At 35.9% G+C, this 22,668-nt stretch overlaps 1 protein-coding gene across 9 annotated transcripts in view; it reads left to right on the top strand.

Moving 5' to 3' along the window:
* The window catches only part of HEATR5A (HEAT repeat containing 5A), a 65,104-nt gene extending 42,944 nt beyond the window's left edge, over nucleotides 1–22,160 (top strand). For 4 of the 9 annotated variants that reach the window (XM_069017760.1, XM_069017763.1, XM_069017758.1 and 1 more), the window contains exons 23-38: nucleotides 948–974; nucleotides 2,813–2,951; nucleotides 3,811–3,993; nucleotides 4,820–5,059; nucleotides 5,779–5,960; nucleotides 7,080–7,148; nucleotides 7,566–7,745; nucleotides 9,693–9,927; nucleotides 10,314–10,562; nucleotides 12,194–12,321; nucleotides 13,235–13,382; nucleotides 14,061–14,333; nucleotides 16,732–16,956; nucleotides 18,444–18,598; nucleotides 19,994–20,207; nucleotides 20,485–22,160. In XM_069017760.1, coding sequence (XP_068873861.1) covers nucleotides 948–974; nucleotides 2,813–2,951; nucleotides 3,811–3,993; nucleotides 4,820–5,059; nucleotides 5,779–5,960; nucleotides 7,080–7,148; nucleotides 7,566–7,745; nucleotides 9,693–9,927; nucleotides 10,314–10,562; nucleotides 12,194–12,321; nucleotides 13,235–13,382; nucleotides 14,061–14,333; nucleotides 16,732–16,956; nucleotides 18,444–18,598; nucleotides 19,994–20,207; nucleotides 20,485–20,786 — 2,949 coding nt within the window. In that variant the 3' untranslated portion in view covers nucleotides 20,787–22,160. The remainder of the gene's footprint in view (nucleotides 1–947; nucleotides 975–2,812; nucleotides 2,952–3,810; nucleotides 3,994–4,819; nucleotides 5,060–5,778; nucleotides 5,961–7,079; nucleotides 7,149–7,565; nucleotides 7,746–9,692; nucleotides 9,928–10,313; nucleotides 10,563–12,193; nucleotides 12,322–13,234; nucleotides 13,383–14,060; nucleotides 14,334–16,731; nucleotides 16,957–18,443; nucleotides 18,599–19,993; nucleotides 20,208–20,484) is intronic. The other 5 variants (XM_069017767.1, XM_069017765.1, XM_069017761.1 and 2 more) reach the window with 4 other exon arrangements.
* The last annotated feature ends 508 nt before the right edge of the window (nucleotides 22,161–22,668 follow it).

Below are 22,668 nucleotides of genomic sequence, written 5' to 3'. Positions count from 1 at the left end.
GATTATGTAAAATTGTGCCTTCAAACTTGCCTTTTTAAAATTCTCATTTTCCCTGCCATTACCCCCCACTTTCCTCTGCACCTCTTACCTCCCTCCACTCTCTCATAACCCTCCCTCTCCTCTCTCTCCTCCCTCTTGTCCATCTTAATATCGTTTTTCCCTCATTAGTCATGCTAACAGAATTTCTTGTGCAGGCAGCTGCAAGCTGCCTCCTCCACTTGTCTTCCCAGCCCCTACAGCATGGGATGGTTCAGGTCTCCAGTGTATTTAAACAGTTCAGGTTGTAACTTTGCTAGCACTAGTAAAACATGACTTAGGCAATGGACACATTGCTTCACTGGCTCATGTTTTGTGGTTTGGTTTTTTTTATATTGTGTACATGTGCTTGTCATTATCTAGCTTCCATTCTTCAGCTTTTGAGAGTGTTCCCTGTTTGTCAGTTGGATCTTTCATGGGGCTTCTAACAATAATGCATATTTATCCTGCTATTTGAATTCTTGGCTCCAGCAGAAAACAAATTGTGTGCTTTTAATCATGTCTAAAATTAGCTCTAAAACTAACTTAGATGAGCACAGACTTCTAAAGAGCTTATCTGTGTAAGCTTATGATGTAGTATTTCTCAACACAGTGAATGCCGGTTTTCAGCTCTAAGATATTAAAGATATTTTGAAACACAATAAGTATACAATGTTAATAACTATGCTCTCCTGTTGTCTTGGTACTTTTTTAGTATTAATTTTAGGGGCAGTTGGATTGGAATTTCTGTGTGTTCAACATGAAAAATAAGATAAATGAACTAAACAAATTAGGCTTTTGGTATGTTTGAGATAAGATTCTGAATTTTATTATATGCTGAATTTACATGTTACAGTCTCCATGTGTGGTTGATATCACTGTGATATCTATTTTGGTTTTGTCATGACTGGTTGTCGTTTGTTTTTGTGCAGGAAATCTTGTTGGATAATTCTGTGTTGGTAGGTCCCTGTGCCTTGTTAATCCTTTTGCAGTTTGCAGTGGTGTTTTTATTTCATCTTTTATCTTTCCTTTTAACCATTTTAATGTAATTTCTTTTAGCATGTCAAGTGATATTTTATTGTCATCCTAACCAGAGCCTTCCTAACTTTCTGCAGATGGCAGGAATACATTTCATTTATGTGCTTGGTGAGGGATAATTCTGTTTTTAATGTGTTAAGTACAGAAAGGGAACTGTTTGTACATTTAAGTTTTAATGTGATGCTTGCATTTTGTGTCTTTTATTTAGTCCTGTCCCCTGCTTAGAATGTGGGAGAATGAGAGAGATGAAAAATGTGCATCTTGCATTATTTCGGTAGCCTCAATTGGGCCCTCTGATTTTCCCTTTTAAAAATGAGCACGGAATTTATGCATGTCCAACTTGAAGTAGAATGTGTAGCCTGCTTGCATAAATGTTGCATTAAAAGTCTCACTTGTTTTTAAAGTTGCAATTAAAGTACCTTGCAGACATACCTATTGTGTCAGGTTTCTTTCCTTGTAGAAGAATTATGCAGAAAGTGTATCTTTTTGTGTATTAATTATGTAACTCGGAGTATTGTAGATTCATGTGCATGCATAGAAATTCCAAAGAGGAAGCTGAGTTTTGTTAATCTAACAAAGCTGAAATTCTGTAGTGCTTATTCTTTTTGTCCTTAAGTTGCTTTCTTTAAGCATATGTTAACTAGTATATATTAGTCATTTTGACTAACATATATTGGCCTCTTGCTGACAAATGAGGAGCACAGCCTAATGCAAGGTTTTCCTGCAGAAGACATTCAGCTCTATTTTAAGGATGGTAACAGCTAAGGGTACCCAACTGCTTGTTGTAGAAAACAATTTTTTAATGATAAATTAAGATTAATTTAGAAGAAGATGCATAAAAATTGTTGTAGCCATCTTGCCTGACCACACAGCTAGTTTATCATATCTCTAGGATTCCTTTCAGGATTGTCTTAAAATTGAAAGAAGCAAATAAAAAACAGAAAGCTCCACTCTAACAAAAAACCCTTGAGGCTATGTCTTAGGTTTTTTAAGTGTTTTTCCTTATTCCAGTGATAGGGAATCTATGATCATGTATTTCCCAGTAAAATAACCCACACACTGGCCTGTTGGTGTTAAAATATGAACTATGCTATGAACTTTTTTGCTAGAGACTGCTCAGGAGAGTTGACCTGTCTCAGTGTCATACATTTACCAGTAACTCTCATCCTTTCTCTCACCTTCTCTAAAACATAATTTAATGTAAACTGAGTATATAGTTTTTATTTTTTTTCCAATGAAACTGCAGCAGTGTTCTCTTTGCCCTTTCTTATGAAGTTCCTTTCATGCATGGAGTTCTTTTCTACTAAAGCCTGATTGACTCTCTCACCCTTGATTTCACTGACATTTCTCTAGTTACATCTGATGATGACTTGTGCTGAGTTTTCAAGCTCATTGTATGCATATACCCAGTAATCAAAGAATTAATTGTTCATTGAGACCATGAGTCACCTGGCATTGAAGTTAATGGGGGTCTTTGTACAATATTGGTTGCGAGGTAGATCCAGCCCCAAACCAATATTGTAAGTTGCCTTTGGAGAGAAAATGCTAAAAGTACTGATACGTTTTGTAAAACTGATTACAGGACTCGCAGAACCTTTCATTTGGGGGTTAAAAAAAAAAGCTGAGCAAAAAGAGCATTATGTGTTTACTGACTTAACAGATTTGCCATAGCTGCAGTTGTTCAGAAAATACCAGCCTTACTGAGGTATTGCCACAGAGGTTTGTTAGCCATCTTACTATATCTTCTTGCATGTTTCAGATGAATCTCTGTAGCTCATACTTATTACTGAGACGTGCAGTGGTAGCTTGCTTACGTCAGCTTGTGCAAAGAGAAGCTGCTGAAGTATCAGAATATGCTGTTGCGCTAGTGAAAGAGAGCAAAGAAGATTTTACTCCAGGTAGTGTATTGAAGTTTTGAGATCAAAGAGCTTGACATATTGACAGTGAATTTTAAACACACTTTGCCATGGGTGTGAAAACTTTGCTACACTCTTGACATCTTAAACGCAAAACATTTTCTACCTCAGTTGTCTGAATAGTACCAAATTATGATAAAATGAAGAAAATGAGGAAATGCAAGGGGAGTTCCAGAGAAATCTAAGCCTATCTAGCCAGTAGCTCTTGTATTAACTTTTTGCTAAAAGGCCTGAGAGTGATCACTAGTTCATCCTCATGTGCTGTTTTGTGAGTGAGTGGTGTTAAAAAGTTACTTCACTTTGGCTTTCAGTTCAAGCTCATTTGGAAATTTTCAGAAAAGATAGACTATAGCCATTTTTAAAAACTGCTGATATTTAAAATTTGTAATATTGGTCCAATAAAATCGGTCATATTAATTTAACAAATTATTTCCATTTGTCTGGTTTTGTGCTTTTTTGGAGAATAGCTTTAACTTCCATTTCAAGTTAAAATATTCTTTTAGAATTATCTTATTAAGTAAGGTAAGTGAAATAATTTTTTTCAGGAGCTAGATGCTGTGGTGATGGTAATGCTGTGACATTCGGAGTAGGATTCTTCTTATTTTTTGCTGGGTCACCTTTCTTCCTGTTGTTAATATGTTTCTGTAAAAGTTCAAAGTTTCTTTTTTATTCGTAAGTTAGCTATAGTGTTAAAGTGAAAAATATAATTGTTTCAAAAATATTTTAGGGCTAGTAAGTACTTGTTCAAAAGAGACCCTGTGTGCAACCTTCAGTGGGCTTTCTGTTGTCATTACTGCAGTTTTGTGATGTAGAGTACTCAGCTCACAGACTTTGTTCTTAGCAGATGTGAACATCAGAGAAATAGGCCTGGAGGGGGCATTGCTGGGCTTGCTGGACAAAGAATTGGATCCAAAATTGTGCCAAGATATCAAAGAGACTCTGACTCATATGCTTACTTCAATGGCAGTTGAGAAGCTCTCTTTTTGGCTGAAGCTTTGTAAAGATGTTCTTGCTGCCTCTGCTGGTAAGTCATAATACACTGTAGTTGAGAACACAATCAGAGTAAGTCTTGCAGCAGTACTCTATGTCACTGAGGGAAAGTGTTCATGTTTCTTGAATGTTTGCCATTTATGAAGTGTATAATCGTCATTCATATGGAAAGATTGGATCCTTTAACTTAATTCCTTCAGAGAAATATGCCTTTCTCTCTTCTGATTGCCTTTTCCCCATTGAACAAGTTCTTGTAAACATCTTAGGATGTGTTGCCTTGTTCATATTCTTGTTGATTTATACTCCTAATGTTTTATTTCTCTACCAGAAATGGAAATGCAGAAACGTTTGAGCTTGTGAGTCCTGTGCAATTACCTGCAAAAGAATCTGATCCGTTCTTCTATTAGTAATAGGAATGATGCAAACCTATTATATCATAATGAAACTCTTGAGCAGACAGAATTATTACTGTGCTGAATACTGACGGGGTAAAGGAAATTCTTTTACCTGCAGTGCAGGAGGAAAACTTCTTGGATTTAGATTTTTTGATTTGGAATAGTTATAGCTTCTAATGCATCACACTTATATTAAAAGGGGCTTTTTTGGATTGCTTCTTTCACTGCAGTTCTTAATTTACTTTTGTGGTATTGATCTTGTCTTCCAGCAAGTAATATCAACCAAATGTAGACAGTTTTGTTATATTTTAATTCTGACATTTACTTTAAGATACCAAGATTGAAGGAAGTCCCTCTGAATTTGAGGCTAGATATAGACTTTGAAGAGATTTCTTTCTGTAGTTTTCAGTTACAGTAAGGAAGAATATTATGTTTGGGTTTTTTTCCCCTGTGTCCTAAATACAGATTTCAATACAGTAGCATCAATAGATACCACTCAAGAAGAGGAAACTGCCAAAGTGGATGATGTATCTGTATTAACGTCTGACAATGATGACAGATTCCATCCTTTCCGAAATCCACGATGGTCTACCAGAGTTTTTGCTGCAGAGTGTGTTTGTAAAATTATAAGCCAGTGTGAAAATGCAGGCAGTGCACATTTTGACATAACTTTGGCTCAGGAAAGAAAACAACGTGATTCAAGAGGTATGTGTTAAGCACTGGAAGAATTTCATAGAATGCAAAGTATGTTTACAATAAGTATTAGCTCTTTGCATCTTAATGAAATTAACCATAAATTTGTTGTTTGTAATTAATAAAGCCTTTAATTACTCTGATTGGAAGCCTATATTCATTAAAGTGTAGAGAATTTTTATTTGCTAAAAGAATGTCATCTTACTGAGCATTTACACTCAGTTTCCTGGTTATAGTACTATGGCATATGTGTAGGAAGGCATTGTTTCTGAATAAGCACTGGCAGTCACAAGTGATAGCTGGCACCAGCCTACAACATCACAGTTTGGTATCTGGGAGTATGACTTAAAAAAATGCCACTTTTTCTCTTTCTGTAATTTGCATAATCACCAGTAGAAATACAGTGCCATTTTTCAGTACCTCTCTGTTTATCTGGAGGTGTTTTCCTCAACACTCTTTTTTAGAAAATCTGTCTCATACATAAAGATATTTATACTTTCTTCTAAGTACTTTTTTTTAATATTTAAATGGAAAACAGACTAGATCAGCTAACATAAGGTAGCCAAGTAAAATTGATGTATGTGTAAGCTGCCTGAAGTGAATTCTTGATATGGGTTAGGGTAAAGTGTAAAATATACATTTTGAAAACATTTGGAACAGTCTTATAAAACACATTATGTCTAAATTTAAATTTAATAAAACTATTTTGCTTTTTTAATTTCTGTTTTCAGATGACTTTTTGGTATTGCATTTAGCTGACTTGGTCCGTATGGCTTTCATGGCTGCCACAGATCACAGTGATCAACTTCGTCTTTCTGGGCTTCAAACGTTGCAAACTGTTGTTCGGAAGTTTGCAGCTGTTCCAGAACCAGAGTTTCCAGGTCATGTAATCCTGGAGCAATATCAAGCCAATGTAAGCACCATTGCTAATAACTTAGGAAAGTTTAGAGTTACAGTCAATTACTAAAAGAAATTTGCATTTGCAGTGTGCAGGTGCAGAGCTGGATTTCAGTTACTTTGTTACTGAAGTATTGTTAATGTCTTCAGACTTAACTTCCTTAGAAATCATCTTTTCAGTTGGCATATAATTTTTCAGCTCCAAAGTTTTTCAAGTTTCATCATTTTCCCCTCTTGAACACAACAAAACCAAAATAGATCATTGGTGGGGTTTTTTTGGAAAGCATTGGTTTCAGGGTGTGAAAGTATCACAAGAAATATTAGGAATAACTATAATTTTAAACTCAGCTTAGAAATAAGTAGAAATGTGGATTGTACTCATAAGGTTCGTTTGAGTTAAGTCTTGGTTTAGATTTACAGAAAACATGTCCTAGTCATTTTGCATTCCAGACCACACTTGGGTTAAATATGACAGACAGCTGTTTTAAGCCTCATACAGCTTCAATTTCTAGCAGGCACTGAATAGGTCAGATCACTTTCTCTCATAGAATTGGAGAGATCCTGACACTGAAGACATCCTAATCTACTTTGATCTTGCTTTTGCCATTGTAATTCTATTTTGTTGGCACTCCTTTGTGGGAAAGAAGTGCTATGGTCTAGTCTGAAGCTATCAAGGGAAAAAAATAAGCCATCTGTCCTTGCTGTCTAAAACCATCAAGCAGGTCACAAGTAAAGCTGATAATTTTCCTTTTAAGCTTCAGTACCTTTAAGGTGTTTCTGCTAATACTGTGCACAGATCTCATCAGCTGTTTCATATAAGTTTAGGAGATGTGAAACTGTTAAAAATCAATTTTTTTTCCTTAAAAATATCATAGTAATCCAGAAAAAGGTTATATAAATTTTCTGGGCTTAAGTAACGACTTCCTAAAATCTTGTTCAGAAGTTCCATAAATAGAATCTCAGCTTTAGAGGGTCTTAAGTGTTTCTTTGCTCTTTAATCTCACTGAAACAGTCTGTGAAAAATGACTAAGGAACTATGCTTTATAAAGGAAAACTGTAACAAAGTCTGGTTATGAAAAGTAGGTATTTAGTTGATTGTTCACTATGTATTAAATGTTGTATAACTTCTCTTTAGGTTGGAGCAGCACTTAGGCCTGCCTTTGCTCCCGAAACTCCTCCTGATGTCACAGCAAAAGCATGTCAGGCAAGTGTTGAAAGTCAGAAGTCTCTTAGGTAATAGACCCTCTGAAATACTTTTTTTTTTCTTGCGTGATATGCAACACAAGAAGAAGGAAATAAATCCTCTAACTTCAAATCTTCCATGCACAAAAAATAATGTCACCTCTATGTTGTGATAACACAAAGATTTTTGTCACTTTAAAGTCTTTTGAGAGACTTTGTAGCAGTTATGTTTTGGCTGTTGTTTGTGACACCCCACTAATGTTTTGGTTTTCACTACTTAAGTATATTAACTGTGATGTCATTTAACATTCGATACTGTCTGAGAGTAACTGTATCTTGGTAGAAATTAAATCTGGTTTTCATAATTTTACAGATGGAAAAAAGAGTATCCACAGGTGGTTTTTTCTTGTTCCTCATTGTTTCTGTTTTGCAACACTAGGTATGCAGTGCCTGGATAGCAAGCGGTGTAGTAAGTGATCTTAATGACCTTCGAAGGGTTCACCAGTTGCTTGTGTCCTCTTTGCTCAAAGTGCAGGCTGGAAAAGAAGCACAAAATCATCAATATAATGAAAGCACCTCAACCATGGAAGTACTAGCTGTCCTAAAGGCTTGGGCAGAGGTTAGTGTAACAGCTCTGCAGTATTAGTCTTGATATCTGGTAGGTGAGTTAGAACCTTTCAGACAGAATTTTCAGGAATTTCTAACATACTTCTTTAAATAGAAGGTGCTGACCCATTGTTTTGCTTTTCTACCTCTAAAAGTACATGAACTTTGTAAACTTGACAAAAGCACTGCTAATTAAACTGGTTATATTATACTATAAGTTAAGAATAACGACTCATACTTAAAAATATGAATTCCTTAATATATTCTAATAGTCCATTTAAAAATGTATATGTGGTTATGATGATGGTCCACTCGAGGTACCATTTTAAATAGGTGTCATTTTTCTCATTGTTTATTGGCATTTTGTATCTTTGAAATAGATATTTTCAATTAATATTGTCAGTTCAGTACTGCTTTAGTTAAATTAAAGTCAGCTCATGTGAATACCTGTTTTAAAATGTGTAAATGCAGGGTTAAATATTTAAAAGTCAAAAGTGTGGACCATGTACACCACCTCCAAAAGATATGTATTAGAAAGTAGTGATGATGGCCTTGGATGCTGATGGTTGATAACCAGCTAAATATGAGCATGCTCTGAAGGTGGATGATATTTCAGTGTATAACCAGGAAGGTACTTTGGAGGAGAAAGTATGCAATAGATAGTTTTTATGTGAACATTTGTAGAAAAATATACCAATGTTTTGTGTGCATATTTGAGAACGGATATTGACAAAATAGGAAAGCCATTGGAGACAAGCTAGCAGGTGGGAATAAACGTCTTGAAAACGTACTTACATTGAGAGATTTAAGTAGATTGGTTTATTTAATCTGTTCAGGAAAAGATAAAGTACTATGATCAATTTAAAATAATTACACAAAGAACAGGTTTTTTATAGCATATAACAACCTTTCACTGGTCAGAAGCCAGGACAAAATTCAGACTAGACGTGAGGCTCAACTGTCAGAAACGAAGATCTGTAGATTGTTCCAGCCTATAATTAAGATCACTAGAATTCTTCAAAGCAAACTCTGTAGAGCTTCCTAAAAGCTTTTGTGACCTGTAATTTACAAATATTTCACTTAAGCCCTAGGCAGTTCCTTCTCCGTTAGAATCTTACCTATTTCTTGTTTACAGAAGTTGAAGGAATTCCCCCATCCTGTTGCTGCAGGGAGGTGTGAGAAAAGGGCTTGGTGTGTGTTTAGTTGCTGGTCTGGGATAACCCACTACAACTAGCAAACATGAAAAAGATACAGAAATCATAATTGCAGGAGACTAGTACTCAACAAAGCTGACTTGAGATTTGTTGCATCTAAATGTGTCCTTTGTAGTTGAGGAGAGCTTCCCTCCAGGGGCATTTTGGAGATACTATAGAGGGCTGTTTGTCTGAAACTTTCTCAATTCTATATTTTTGATAACCAGAGAGATATCTAGGGAAATTAGCATTGAAATTAACCTATAGATGGTAACACCCAAAGTTTGCAAAGTATGCAAGACTGTACTTTTCATTCTTTACTGCTAACATGAAGTAACACATAATTTTGAGAAGTCAGTTTCAAGTGCCATATAGCATTTCAGTTAAAAAAATATTTAGGAATGGGTTAACTGTTGTTTCCGAATCATTATTATAGGTATATTATTTGATAATTCTTCAGCCTTGTAGCTATAACAGGGTTTGATGGTTGGAAGCAGAAACTGGACAAATAATATATTAATTTTTAAGAGCAGGGAACTTAATTGCAGGTAGGAATTTTAGTAGTTTTCCCTTTTTGGGGATTCTTGCATCATGATTAGCTGGGGAATGGATTCAGAATGTTTAGAGTGCTTGTTCATCCATGCCTACTGGACTTGAAGCAGAAATAGATTCTAGGAAATCTCATGCCTGCTCAACAGTCATGCTAGTGATCACAGTAGTTTTCCAAGTGTTAATATTTGTAACTCTCTATCCAAATATATCAACAGGTTTACATAGTTGCAGTTGAAAAGCAGAAAAATCAAAGTGATACACACAAGCACTGTTTAAAACTTGCAAACTCCTCAGAAGAGAGCTACAGAGATACAACATTTTCAGCCAGTGGACTTCTGGACTTGGTACAGGCAGATCTTGGAACACTGAGCAAGCTCTGGCTTGCTGCACTTCAGGATTTTGCTCTCTTAACTTTGCCTCCAGAATATGCATCACAACTACCTGCTGAAGGTAAAAAGGCAAATGAGTTCTATTTTCATAAGTCCCTTGTAAGCAAACCGACTTGTGTTAAGATCATAGTAAGATTAAATTGTATAGATAATAACCCTATGGACCTATTTAAAGATCAGGACTGCTTTTGAGAACAGAGGTTTCATGGATGTGAAGAGTGGTTTGGTATTCTTATTTGCTGGCTAATTTTATGGTTGAAAGAAGAAATGGGTAATCTATTGGATTCTGTCCAAATAAATCTAAATGAAGTACCCTCATTGGCCTGAATTTTAATACTAAACATTTACAAAAAAAGTCATACATAAAACGCAATCCTGTTTTAAGAATGAGAAAATACAGTAGTTGAAAATAAATTAATGCCTTAAAACTAATTTCTTTTCTTGTAGGTGGTACATTTTATACAGCAGAGACAATTGAAAATGCCAGACCTCATTACTACAACTCCTGGGCACTGATACTTTATGCTACAGCATTATGGCTTACTAGCACAGGTTTCATTGTTGTTGATCCAGATGAAGGAGTTACAAATCTCTCTAGACCTGTTACCCCAACTACCATGTGTCAAGATTCTTCTACCAGGCCCTTGGTGAAATCTCCTGAGGATGTGAATACTGACAGATTTCATCTTATCTTGGGTTAGTGAATGAGTGCATAATCTGCCTAGATGCTGTAACTCAATATAATTCTTACTAGAAAAAACTTTCAGCAGGCAAATATTTAATTATTAAAATTTAACTGCATCATTGAATATCACATCTTTCGCAAAAAACATATAGTCAGAAGAATTTTAAGTTGTAAGGAGAAAACTGTAAGTCATTTTCCCAAATACGGTACAAAAAACACTGTGGGCTAAACAAACCCTAAACAAATGCCTATTGCTCTGCTCATAAACATGCAAGGTCAAGGGAGGATTTTATGGTGTTTGTACCAGTACAGTTACAGAGTGTATGGATTAGTTTCACTGAAGTACAGTTTTACATCACACAATAGTGTATAGGTTGGAAGGGACTTGTGGAGGTCACCTTATTCACCTCCTGCTCAAGCAGGGTCACATAAAGCCAGCTGCCCAGGACCATGTCTAGACAGCTTTTGAATATCTCTGTGGATGGAGACTCAGCCTCTCTGGTCAACCTGTGCCAGTGCTTGGTCACCTACACAGTAGTGTTTCCTTACATTCACCTAAAGCTCTGTTAAGCCTCTGCTACTGCAGAAGCTAATCAGGTAGTTGAATTAGTCCCAGTTCTCTAAATTTACAAAATAAGGCATTTCTGATTATATGTTTTTCTTGGTCTCTCTTTTGTATCCTTCTTTTGTAATCCCTTTTTGGAATGAGTTTGTATGACTTTATTGCATATGTCTTCTTTTGAATCCCAGTCTTTCTGCAAGAGAGCCAGCTCACTTTTGAAATGTACTGCTCCCTCAGTTAAAAGTGGGACCTCTGATACAAAAGCTGCTCATTTTCCCTGCTTCCTCTACTGCTTAGTGCATCAAATTTCACCTACTTGACCGTGGGCATCTGGCTTGTTTATTCTGCTTTTGAATAAAATAACATTTTAATTTTAACTTCCTACAGAGAAATGGAAAGCATTTAAAACCACTTTTCTGTTGCACAGCTGTTGTTTAGTGGACATTGATTGGTTTCCCAAGTCATCACACATTTTGGAATTACACCTGTACAACTGGACTATGGATTGCAGTTTATATGACTGTTATCTCCAATATTTTGAGGCGTCCTGAAAGCTGAGAAAAAAGATAGCTCTTATCTGCTCTACAGTTTGCAAGCTTAGGCTTCATGTAATTTACTTACTGCTGGTTATGTAGTTGTGGTAGTTGGCATCTTCAGCATTTTTTTAAAATGAGACGATAAAGCCCCAGCCTTAGAGTTTGTGAACTACTATTACTTTTACCATTTCCTTCTATTACATAAATCAGAGTGATTAGGCAAATATTCTGCTATATACTCATTATGAATTATCCTGTCTGATCATTGGACCTCATGTTCAGTGTTTTATTCAGAAATTGCTGGGGTTTTATTTATGTTAGTAGCCAGTTATAATTGGGTCTTATACTGTCTAGAAGGTGAAGTTTCTTTCATTGTTTTGATGGAAATAGAGTTCTTGCCCTGAGTTATTAGCAATAGGAGATGAATTCACTTAAAATGCTACTTCTATGTTTGCTCAACCTTCTGTGACGTTACCTAGTAGTCGAAAAAATTACTTCTTAAAATTTCAAGCACACATGGGGTTTTTTCTTCTGATGCTTACAGGAATTAGTGTGGAGTTCCTCTGCTCTCCTCGATCAGATGCAGCAATGGAGAACATTATTGCCTGCTTACATGCCCTGCAGGCACTCTTCGATGTTCCATGGCCAAGGTCTAAAATAGGTGGTGATCAGGTAATGCATAATGACCAAATGACCCCCCAGAATTAAGGCATAGTTTTAGTCTGAAGAGTCTCTACAATCTCTTGTATTTCCAGGAATCTTCAGTGTAAAAGTAGTAGGTAAATTATATGCTTTACCCAAATCCAGAGCTGTAGAGGGAGAACATAAAAAAGAGCACAGTGTGGAATTTGTAAGGTGAGGGGCAGAGAATTTGAGGGCATTTCGTCAGGAAGACATAATTAGATGAGTAGGATGAGAGCCAGGTAAAGACAAAATTCTGGAAAAGAGAGTTCTCTTACTCTCTCTGACAAGGCATGGTTGAATTAATTCTGTTGTAAAAATCAAAGTTGATAAAAGAAGACTGGACAAAAGCAGTGATACTAAAAAAAAGAAAAAAGGCAAAATGAAAAAAAGCACTACACAATGGTGATCCTAAGAAGAAGCAGTAATCTGAAATTTGATTTTTTTTCCTTTAAATTACAGTTTATACCATCCTGTGTGCCATGCAATTGTCTAACACAGTAGAAGTGATAAAGCCTGTGGACATGGCCAAGTTCTGCTGATTGTTGATGTTCTGTCCAAGCAAATGCACATAGGGTAGGTGGGATACAATGTAGTGTCCCCACCTTCAAGAGTTAAGAAGCCATAAGATAAGGATTACTTGGGGTTTTTGTAGTTGTTTTAAGTACCCTATGTCTTAAATTACTATGATAAGTATTTTGTTGGGAGACTTGATTGGGACTGCTGTTATTGGGAGCTAGGAGCTGGATGTTGAAGAAAATGCCAACTCCTATGATTGTGTCAATTACATTGTGTTCCTTAGTGAGATCAATCAGAGTAATACTGTTGGCTGTAACAAGTACTAACAAGTTCCTAAAACTCTTGCATTAAAATTAAGGTATATTAGATGTTTTTCTTGCTGTAGGAGTTGGGTGTAGAGCTGCTGAATGTTTTGCATCGACTGATACTGACCAGAGAATCGCCTGATATTCAGCTTGCTGCCCTTGAAGTGGTTCGCTTGATTCTTTTTGCAGCTCAGGAACATGTGAAGGAAAAGCGGAGAAGTGCAGAAGGTACAGTGCTGTATGAGATGTTTGAGTACCTATTATCAGGGTTAAAGCAATTCTTTCTTGGAAAACTGGATTCCAAGATGCATCTTAAAGTTTTTCACATTTAGATTCTAATTCTAGTTTACTTAAGACAGTCCATATTCCTGACATTAGAAATTCAGGTAGTATGATAGATAACAGGTAGTTTAGGTGTTGAACAGAGGGTAGAAAGTGAGGAGAAAAACTGCAGAAACTGCAGCTGGGTGGTATCAGGGAGGGAGGAGTCCTAGTGAAAAGCTGGGGTCAGCTGCAATTGAGCAATGGACAGACTTGCCACACACAGCTGTTACAAGCCAGGCTCCAGTAGTTACTCTGATTGTAACTTCCTAACATTCATTTTCTAAAAGGAAAAAACTGGGAGAAGAATCAAAATGCTTGTATCAGGTGACATCATATTGGCTCGGTGCCTCAGGATGTTGTATGTGGAAGTCTGTTGCACACCCTTTTGCCTTTTGACACTCACTCCGTAGTTTGCTTATTTGGAAGGATGGATGTTTGCTAGTAGAATTTTGAATACATACCTGTGCACATACATTATGTGTCGAGATTATAATTTGGTACTGAAACAGTCTTAAGAAATAAACTTTTTGGAAACAAGTCACAGCCTGCAGACTTCTGCTATATTTCTTGTTTTTCTTTCAGTTGATGATGGTGCTGCAGAAAAGGAAACATTACCAGAATTTGGAGAAGGCAAAGATACAGGGGGACTGGTGCCTGGGAAATCATTAGTCTTTGCAACACTGGAGCTGTGTGTTTGTATTCTTGTCAGACAGCTTCCCCAGCTCAACCCTAAATTAACTTGTAGCCCTGCAGTTCAACCTGGAAAACGTCTGTTACTGTCAGAAGATGGAAGTAGACTGGTAGCAGCGGCATTAGTTATTCTCTCTGATATTCCTGCAGTCTGCTCTCCTGAAGGTATGCTATTTCATCACAAGAAAAGATTAATGAAAGAATATTAGGCCCTTCTGTCTCCTTGTTATTACCTAATTTCTTAGCTGGTTAAATCTGGCAGCAAGTTTTGTTGATTTGCTTGTGACAATTTCCTTTTCTGATTATTTTTTTGACTGTCAAATTGCAAAACAAGTTACAAAACTGAAGCAGTTAAATGAGTAGTTTCTCTCTTCCTCCCACCCTATAGCAGTGCAATTAATAGATTCATTTTGTACTGGGTAGTAAACAACAGCTACATGATTATATTCTACTTGAATTGTCTATTCTGGAGTCTATAATGCAGACATAAATTTAAAAGGGAAATGTGTGATGTTACCTTCACATTAAGAAACAGCTGTAAGGAGTTACGGTTGAATTCTCAGATTAGTTGACTTTTACCAATGATTCATTTTGGATTCACTCCAAACTTTAAGAGGGTGCCCCACCACCAACCCTCAATGTCATATTCATACATATACTCTTTCAGTACTGTTACAGCCACACATATAAACCATTTCTGTCCTACTCCTCTGTTCCCGCCTTAAGTATTTTTGTTACACCTTATACAAATTCTTGGCATTTACCACCTCTGAAAATTTCTTCTTTTTTTTAAAATTTGTTTTCTGTTATATTATTCTTCTTTGGGGAATATGATACTCCAAATGGAGTAGCTGGAAGCCCTTGCAATCCTTGTAAGGTGATGATTTGCTTTCTCATTTCCATCTGCAGCCTGTTAATTTATCAGTTCAAAGTGAGAGGAAATACACATCGCACCACTCAATCTGAGGACAACTATCTTGTGTGAAAAATAATCTGTGATTTTTTTCTCACTGTAGTTGTTTTCGTCTTTAGCAAACAGCTTGCAGGATCAGACCACAGGGAATGTTTACACTAGAGAAGTTAAGCATTTGGTTCAGGTGACTAAAAAGAGGAGCTGAAGCTTGCTTATACAGTCAGTTGAATAAGGAAGCAGCTCCAAAAGTCAGCTGACATAATCAAAGAGATGAGAATTCCTCTGTGGAATTGCATAATTTTTTCTCCTTTAGTAGGTAACTGAAGTTACAGTCCTGTGACTGCCATGTCTCTTCCTTCAGGCACCTGTCATGATGTGTGTGCATAAAAAAATTTGCAAGTAAATTATGTTCATGACCTAAATTTCCTACTGAATTCCAACAGTAAATTCTCAGCTCTTCAAAAATACATGTCCTCAGCTTCAAAAAATACTTGTGCATAAGTCAGAGGCCCTCATTATTCAACAGGCCTCTCATGAACATCAGTGTATTAAAATCTTAAAAACGTAAGCGTTTTGCTGATTAGGGAATGCGATAAGCATATTAACCCAAATGCTTAACTCTGTGCTTTGCTGAGTCCTAACTTAGGACAGGAGCAACACATAAGTACGCAGGTTTCTAGATTGCTTCCAATATATGCAGAATTCTAGATTACTGTTAGATTCCAAGACATAAAAATAAGTGACACTGCTATGCCACATTATTCCTCTGAATTTTAAAATATTTTTAGTGCTCTGTCATTACAACTGGTCAACTATCAGATTCTCAGACATGAAAATCTCTTCAGTAGCCTAAGGAACAATCCCCTTCTCTCCTTAGGTCTTCTCTTTTCCAAGATATTTTTAGAGGCTTCTATTTTAGTTCTAGGGGGTTTTATACATATATTTATTCAGAAGTCCTTATTACTCTTACTAAACTCTTGACTTCAGTGATTTCCTAGAGCAGTGGCATCTTTAGCTAACCACACATCATTAAGTAGAAGTTTCCTCTTGCCAGTTTTGAAATTACCCCCATTAATTTCCTTCACTGTATTGTCTTCATGTGCAAAGTATACTTAGATGCTTATACTTTGTTTTCTTCTATGTAGTAGTATATACAAAGAATTTACTATGTATCAGTATATATACTATACATATACTGTATATATATGTACAGTAGATATATACTAGTATATATACTAGTATATACTGTATATGCTACTATATATACTTCCATGGCTTCTCTTCCATGAGAACCACCTCCTTAGTGGTTCTGTTTTTCTGTTCTTGCTTTTCTCTGAATATGACATAATTCTACACTTCATGTAGTAAAGTGATCGAGGAAAAGATATATAATGCTAATTTTAAAGGGGAAAAGGTTTAAATTCACTTATGCAGTCTGACTCCCTGTTTGCTATAGCAGGCCACATGATATTTCAAATCTTTTCTCCAAATTACCAGTGCTTCTATTCATAGATATGCTTAAAAATTATAAATTATTAATAAAAAAGAGAATCCAAGAAAACTACCTCAATATTTAAAAAAAAAATTAAATTTAAAAAGTACCTGCATTTTTTTTAGATTTCTGTTAAATTAGTTTGCATTGTTTTACAGGAAGTGTTTCAGTTCTTCCTACTATTTTGTACCTAATTATTGGAGTACTTAAACAAACTGCTGTGAAATTGCAAGATGGCCAGTTACGTCTGACAGTTGCTGCATCTCTACAAGCTCTTAAAGGACTCTTGTCTTCTCCAATGGCTCGAGCAGAGAAGAGTCAGAATGCTTGGACTGATCTTCTACGTAGTGCTTTGGTCACAGTGCTTGACTGTTGGGATCAAGGTAAGCACAAATGTTGGGTTTATGAATTTAAAAACAAATGTTGCTTGGTTTTATTTAAATTGAATTCAGGCACCTCTGAAAAAAGACTAGTCACTGCTTAGTCACAAGAGAATTAGCTGCTTACCAAGTACTGTTGAAACTATCGTGCGATCTTGTCCCTGCAGTGCATATGAGAAGTCATCATCTATAAAAGTATAAACGTGGGTGCCATGATTTAAGCCCAGCTGGAAATTAAGTGCCATGCAGCCACTCGCTCAACCTCCACTCCCTCTTCCCCCCACCCTAGTGGAGTGGGGAGGAGAATCAAAGTAAAACTTGTACGTTAAGAACAGTTTAATAATTGAAACTAAAGTAAAGTAAAGTAATAATGGTGAATTATGATAATAATAATGATAAGAAAAAGGGAAAAACAAGTGATGCAGTGTGCAGTTGCTCATCACCCTCTGACCAATGCTAGACCCCGCTTCCCAAACCCAGATCATCCTCTCTTCCAGGTAACTCCCCCCAGTTTATGCACTGGGCATGATGTTCTATCGTGTGGAATATCCCTTTGGTCAGTTCAGGTTACCCATCCCAGCTATGCTCCTTCCCAGTTTCATTTGCCTATCTTCTCACTGGCAGAACATGAGGCAAGGGATAAAGTCCTTGACTTAGGATAAACACAGCTTAGCAAAAACCAAAACATCAGTGTATTATCAACACCATTCTCATTCCAAATCCACAACACAGCACTGCAACAGCTACTGAGAGGAAATTAGCTCTATCCCAGCTGAAACCAGGACAGTGGTTTGAGGGCTTACTCTTGTGTTGTGTAGTGCCACAGTGTAGTTCCATGGTACGAAGGCATAAACAGGAGCAATGGGCTTCAGTGTACAGCTGAGCGTAAAAGACAGCTGTACACTGAGTGCAGGTTCTCCACAAAGAGTTAGTGTCTGTAGTGAAGCAAAGGGTGTTAAAGCAGTAGTGCAAGAAAAGAATTTTTTGTCTTCAATCAGTTTACTGTGTGCTGCTGCTTCAACTTCCTGAGTTTGTAGTATTTTTATTGTTCCTTACGTTTAATCTCTTAAGTTGTAATTTGTTGTTGGAACTTTTCTTTACAAAACTGTTTAAGTTACAAGAAAATAATATATTCTAAATGCAAGTTTTATATTATTCTCAAAATGATTGTACTTTAATATGTCATACTCGCTCTTCAGAGATATTTATTGTACTTTATACAAAGAAACAGTAGAATAGGAGTATGCTGTAATTTTAAGTATGCATATGATCACCCCTAAATTCCCATTTTGGCCTTGGCTTTTATTGCAGTAAAAGTCCATACCACTGTATCAGGGTATGTTGTGTATTTAAAAACAGAGGTTCCTAAAGAAACGTAGACATTGGTATTTCTATTCCACCTCTTTGTACCACTTAAACTCACAGAATTTTTAATGTAAATCTAACAATCTCCTTGGTTAATGTAAATCTAACAACTACTTTGTTGATAGTAGATGGCCTTCTCCAAGAATTCGATGAAGTCAGCCTTCTCACTGCTATTACAGTATTTGTTATGTCTACCAGCCCAGAAGTTACTACTGTAGAGTGCCTTCAGAAGCGTTGTATTGAGAAATTTAAAATAACACTTGATTCAAAAGATCCTCTTGTAAGTACTGGTGAAGTTATAAGAATATCACTACATACTGAATGAACCTTGGCTTATTTTAGTTGTGCTGTTAGTCCTGTGTGTTGATGGAAGTTAATTCTCTCCTGACTATATCTGTTGTATTTTAAAATACAGTTTGAACAAGTGAGCAAGAACATGTCCAGCAGTGCATTTAATCATTGTTCTGTATGCAATTCTGGACTCCTATAATTTATTTCTTTTATTGCATCAGACTCAGTGCTTTATACATTGCTAAGTACATGATAAAGTTGTGTAGTGTTTCAGGCACCTGTCGAATTTTATTTGTTCATTTTATCTTCAACACACAGATACTATCTTTTACAGAGGAAATCCCTCAGCTATGATTCTTTGGGAGCTGGAGCAAGTACCACTACAAAACTCTTACTATCCCATAAGCATCAGCTCCTGGCCACTGCTGGGTGCAGCTTACTGAACTAGATTAATGCTTTGTTCTGACCTAGCATAAATATTTTCATGTAGTGGCATTAGATTATAGTGCCACAGTTCATATATAACTGACCTTCACCTAAAAAAGTAGTGTATCAGGGAAAAAAAGTATTTATACAAATGGCTTTTCTAGGTGTTGGGGCTACCTCACTTTCGAAGTTAAGTTCTGAAAATAACATGCATTAGATTTCATATTTGTTAGAATTCACTGTAAACTGCTTTTCTTGCATCTCCTCTATATATATTTGTGTAGTAATAAAAAATTAAACAAAGTTTAATTTACTTGAGAAATAAATATAAGACAATTCTTTTTTATATATCAGTACATTCCTAATATTGTAAACTTTGATTTTCACTGTTAGGAAACTGGAAATGCCAAATATGACTGCAAGGAAATATTAGCATGCATTTGCAAACTTTATCCAAGTGTTAGGCATCAGAGCCATTCAGAAATTGGGTAGGAACTTCACAGTTTCAGTCCTATTGACTTCCAATAAGATGCAAGCTTCTGCACCATTTAAGGCATTTTAAAATTGTGCCTACAGTTTGACTGGGATATTGCTTATATTTTAAGCACCACTTTTTCAGTATTATTGCACTTTTGCTAAGAAGAGAGTATTTTCAAAATAATACTAATATTCAAACAAAAATAGGTTTTTTTCCTTAACTCAAAAATGACAGAAGATGTAAGACTTGATGAAAGAAACAGAAAGCATGATCTGGTTTCTATTAATAATTGATTACAAGTTATGATGCTCCTATAAAGTATTATACATGAGCAGCCTACAACCTGATGAATTTTCAAGCTGTGAGGCACATTTTCCCCCCTCCCAAAATTTTTATCTGACAAGCTGTTAGATTTAGAACACCCAGAGATGTATTTTTAAGTGTACCACTTTGTAACTGCAAATTTCGTTTTCCCTTTAGGTACAGTGTAAGTGCTACCAGCTGCTGCACTCCATCTTTCAGCATCCAAACAAAACTGTGTCATACCCTTATATCCATTCTTTAGCACCATCCATTGTGGGGAAACTGCAGGAAACAGAAAAGGCAAAACCTGAAAATGCTGCTGAACTTCAAGTCATTCAGGAGGGAATAAAGGTGATTACAGCTCTGACAGCAGCTGCTGAGGAACAGCACCGTAAGTTACTTCCATTTCTTGTACCCAAAGCATTACAGATGCTCAAAGTTGCCATAAATAACAAAATAAAACCAAAATGACCACTAGGAATTCAGTCCTGAACACTAATTGCTAACAAAATTGGTCACAGGAATGTTGGGTTTTTTACCCTACAGTTCAGCTAACCTTTGCAGCTTTACAGTTTGAATTAAATGTTAATTTGGAGAAATACTTCCATTTAGAATTTGACACTATTTTTAAAAATCATATATTTAAGTTCTGTTTTCAATGTTTATAGGTGCTCACTTGGTGGCCTGCTTTCTTCCCATCCTCATTTCCTTTCTTTTGGATGAAAATGCACTGGTTTCTGCTACAATCTCGGCAAAAAGTCTACATGAGTTTGCTTTGCAAACTCTGATGCAGATTGGTCCACAGTACTCATCAGTTTTTAAAAAACTAATGGCCTCCTCTCCAACTATGAAAGCCAGGCTTGAGTCAGCTGTTAAAGGCAATCAAGAAGGCATCAAAGTTAAGACTACTAAACATGCAAAAAATCCTGGGAAAAGTTCAAGCATTCAGCTAAAGACCAATTTTCTTTAAAGCCCCATGTTGTAATTTTACGCACTTTGGTATCAACAGCAAAAAAATCCCTTTTAATTTCTAATCACAAAGGATTGTCAGGAGTTGATCTCATGTATTTCAGTTTGTGCTGAAGTATTACAGAAAATTTTTAAGAGAAAGCAAGTCTCTAGATAACTTTCTCTTAGTGTAAGACTTTTTAAATATCTCTAAACACTATGAATAAATCAGAGGTCATCAAATCTGTATTTTTTTATTATTTTGGACTAAAATATCAGACATGCACATGCCTATATTAAAAAGAATATAGTGAATTTTACCATAGATATATTTAGGAGCATCCCACACTTAGCCATTATGTAAAGTTAACTTTTTTTTATTAAGTAAATATTTGTCAAAAATAAGTTACTGTACTTGGTTTTTGGATTTAACAGGGACATAAATTTACTTACAGGTTGTAATCTATGCTAATTACTAATTCAATACACTGCATCATTCTTTAAACAGATTAAATATCCTTTTAAGCCTTACAATAGTTTATTGCTGATCTCAGAAAATTCAACTCAGTAAAGGTAATATGGATAGCTTTAATCCTAATAACATCTTGAGCTGGCCAAGATGTAACAAATGCTGTGAAATACAGCTCTACAATGCCTCTCTGGGGACTCTGTGGTTCTTTCCAGAGTGGGACTGTCATGCATATGTAAGGATTGACAGGCTTGGTGCCTTGCTGCTTGACACAGTCTCACTTTTCAGGATGTGTACTTTGATAAGTTTTTATTAGGGGAGCCAGGCAATTGGAGCTTACATATCCTGTCCAGGATAGGACAGCAATTTTAACGTACTGTGCCTCAGTTCAGACCTCTGCTCTATGTGGACGGATGTTCCCTGATCCCTGAATGATCGTTGATGTATATATATATATGTAACTTAATTTCTGTATCTCTGCAATGACAGATGGATACATTTGAAGTCACCTTGTCTTGTGGCTATAAATAAAGTGCAACAAACTCATAATAAGAAGTATGTAATTAACATTTTTATCAAGGATATTTTAATATAGAAAAATAACTATCAAAACTGCAATAGCTATAAAGTATTTTCTAAGTACAATGCATTGACTTCTTTCTTAATACCAGTATTACCTAAACCAAACACTGTCAAACTGAGGATATGATTTCCTTCTTGAATCTAATTGCTTTAAAAGGAAGAAGAAAAAAATATTTACAGAACTGAGAAACACACTGTGACTCAGGAAGAGTGTGATGTACTGTATTTTATTAGAAGTTTTGTATATAAATATAATTGTAAATTGTACAGAATTAACAAATTGATGAAAGTTCTAACAATTCTTTTTTCTAATTTACATAAATAAAGCTAATTTTCTTCACTTAATATTTGTCTTAGTTATTTTATCCAATAGCAGAGGAACTCTTAAGGACTTGTGTATCAGAAAAAATATTGTTGTGTGCTGCCTCAAGGAAAATAAAAATAAATGTTTGGGTTGGATGCATCAAGGTCTGTGACTTGACACTGCTGGTCTTCCTCTGTTCTGAGTAGCACAATGAGTAAATAAGTAGGACCAGGGAGATTTTCTGTGTGTAAATCCCTGTGTTGTGCCAAATGCTGAAATGTGTCAACTGTGGGAAGATGGTTGAGGTGCCTTGCATCTTTCCCTGGAGAACCAGAAGTCCCGAGTTCTGCCTCTTCATTGAAGTCAAATCTGTAGTTGCTGGCTGTGTTAAAAGGGACTTACATTAGATTTGCCAGTTACTCATCTTTATCTCATTAGTAATTTTTTTATGGTGTTGCTTTACCCTTCCAAGTTTACTGGTGGGGGTTTTTCTTTCATTTTCTTTCCCAAGGCTGCTTCTGGAAAATCATAGATTCTTATGAAATTTTA

The sequence above is a fragment of the Aphelocoma coerulescens genome, chromosome 5, assembly GCF_041296385.1.
Source record: "Aphelocoma coerulescens isolate FSJ_1873_10779 chromosome 5, UR_Acoe_1.0, whole genome shotgun sequence".
In the NCBI taxonomy this organism is placed as follows: domain Eukaryota; kingdom Metazoa; phylum Chordata; class Aves; order Passeriformes; family Corvidae; genus Aphelocoma; species Aphelocoma coerulescens.
The sequence above is the reverse complement of the archived record's forward strand: the minus strand, read 5'-3'. Positions and strand labels throughout refer to the sequence as shown.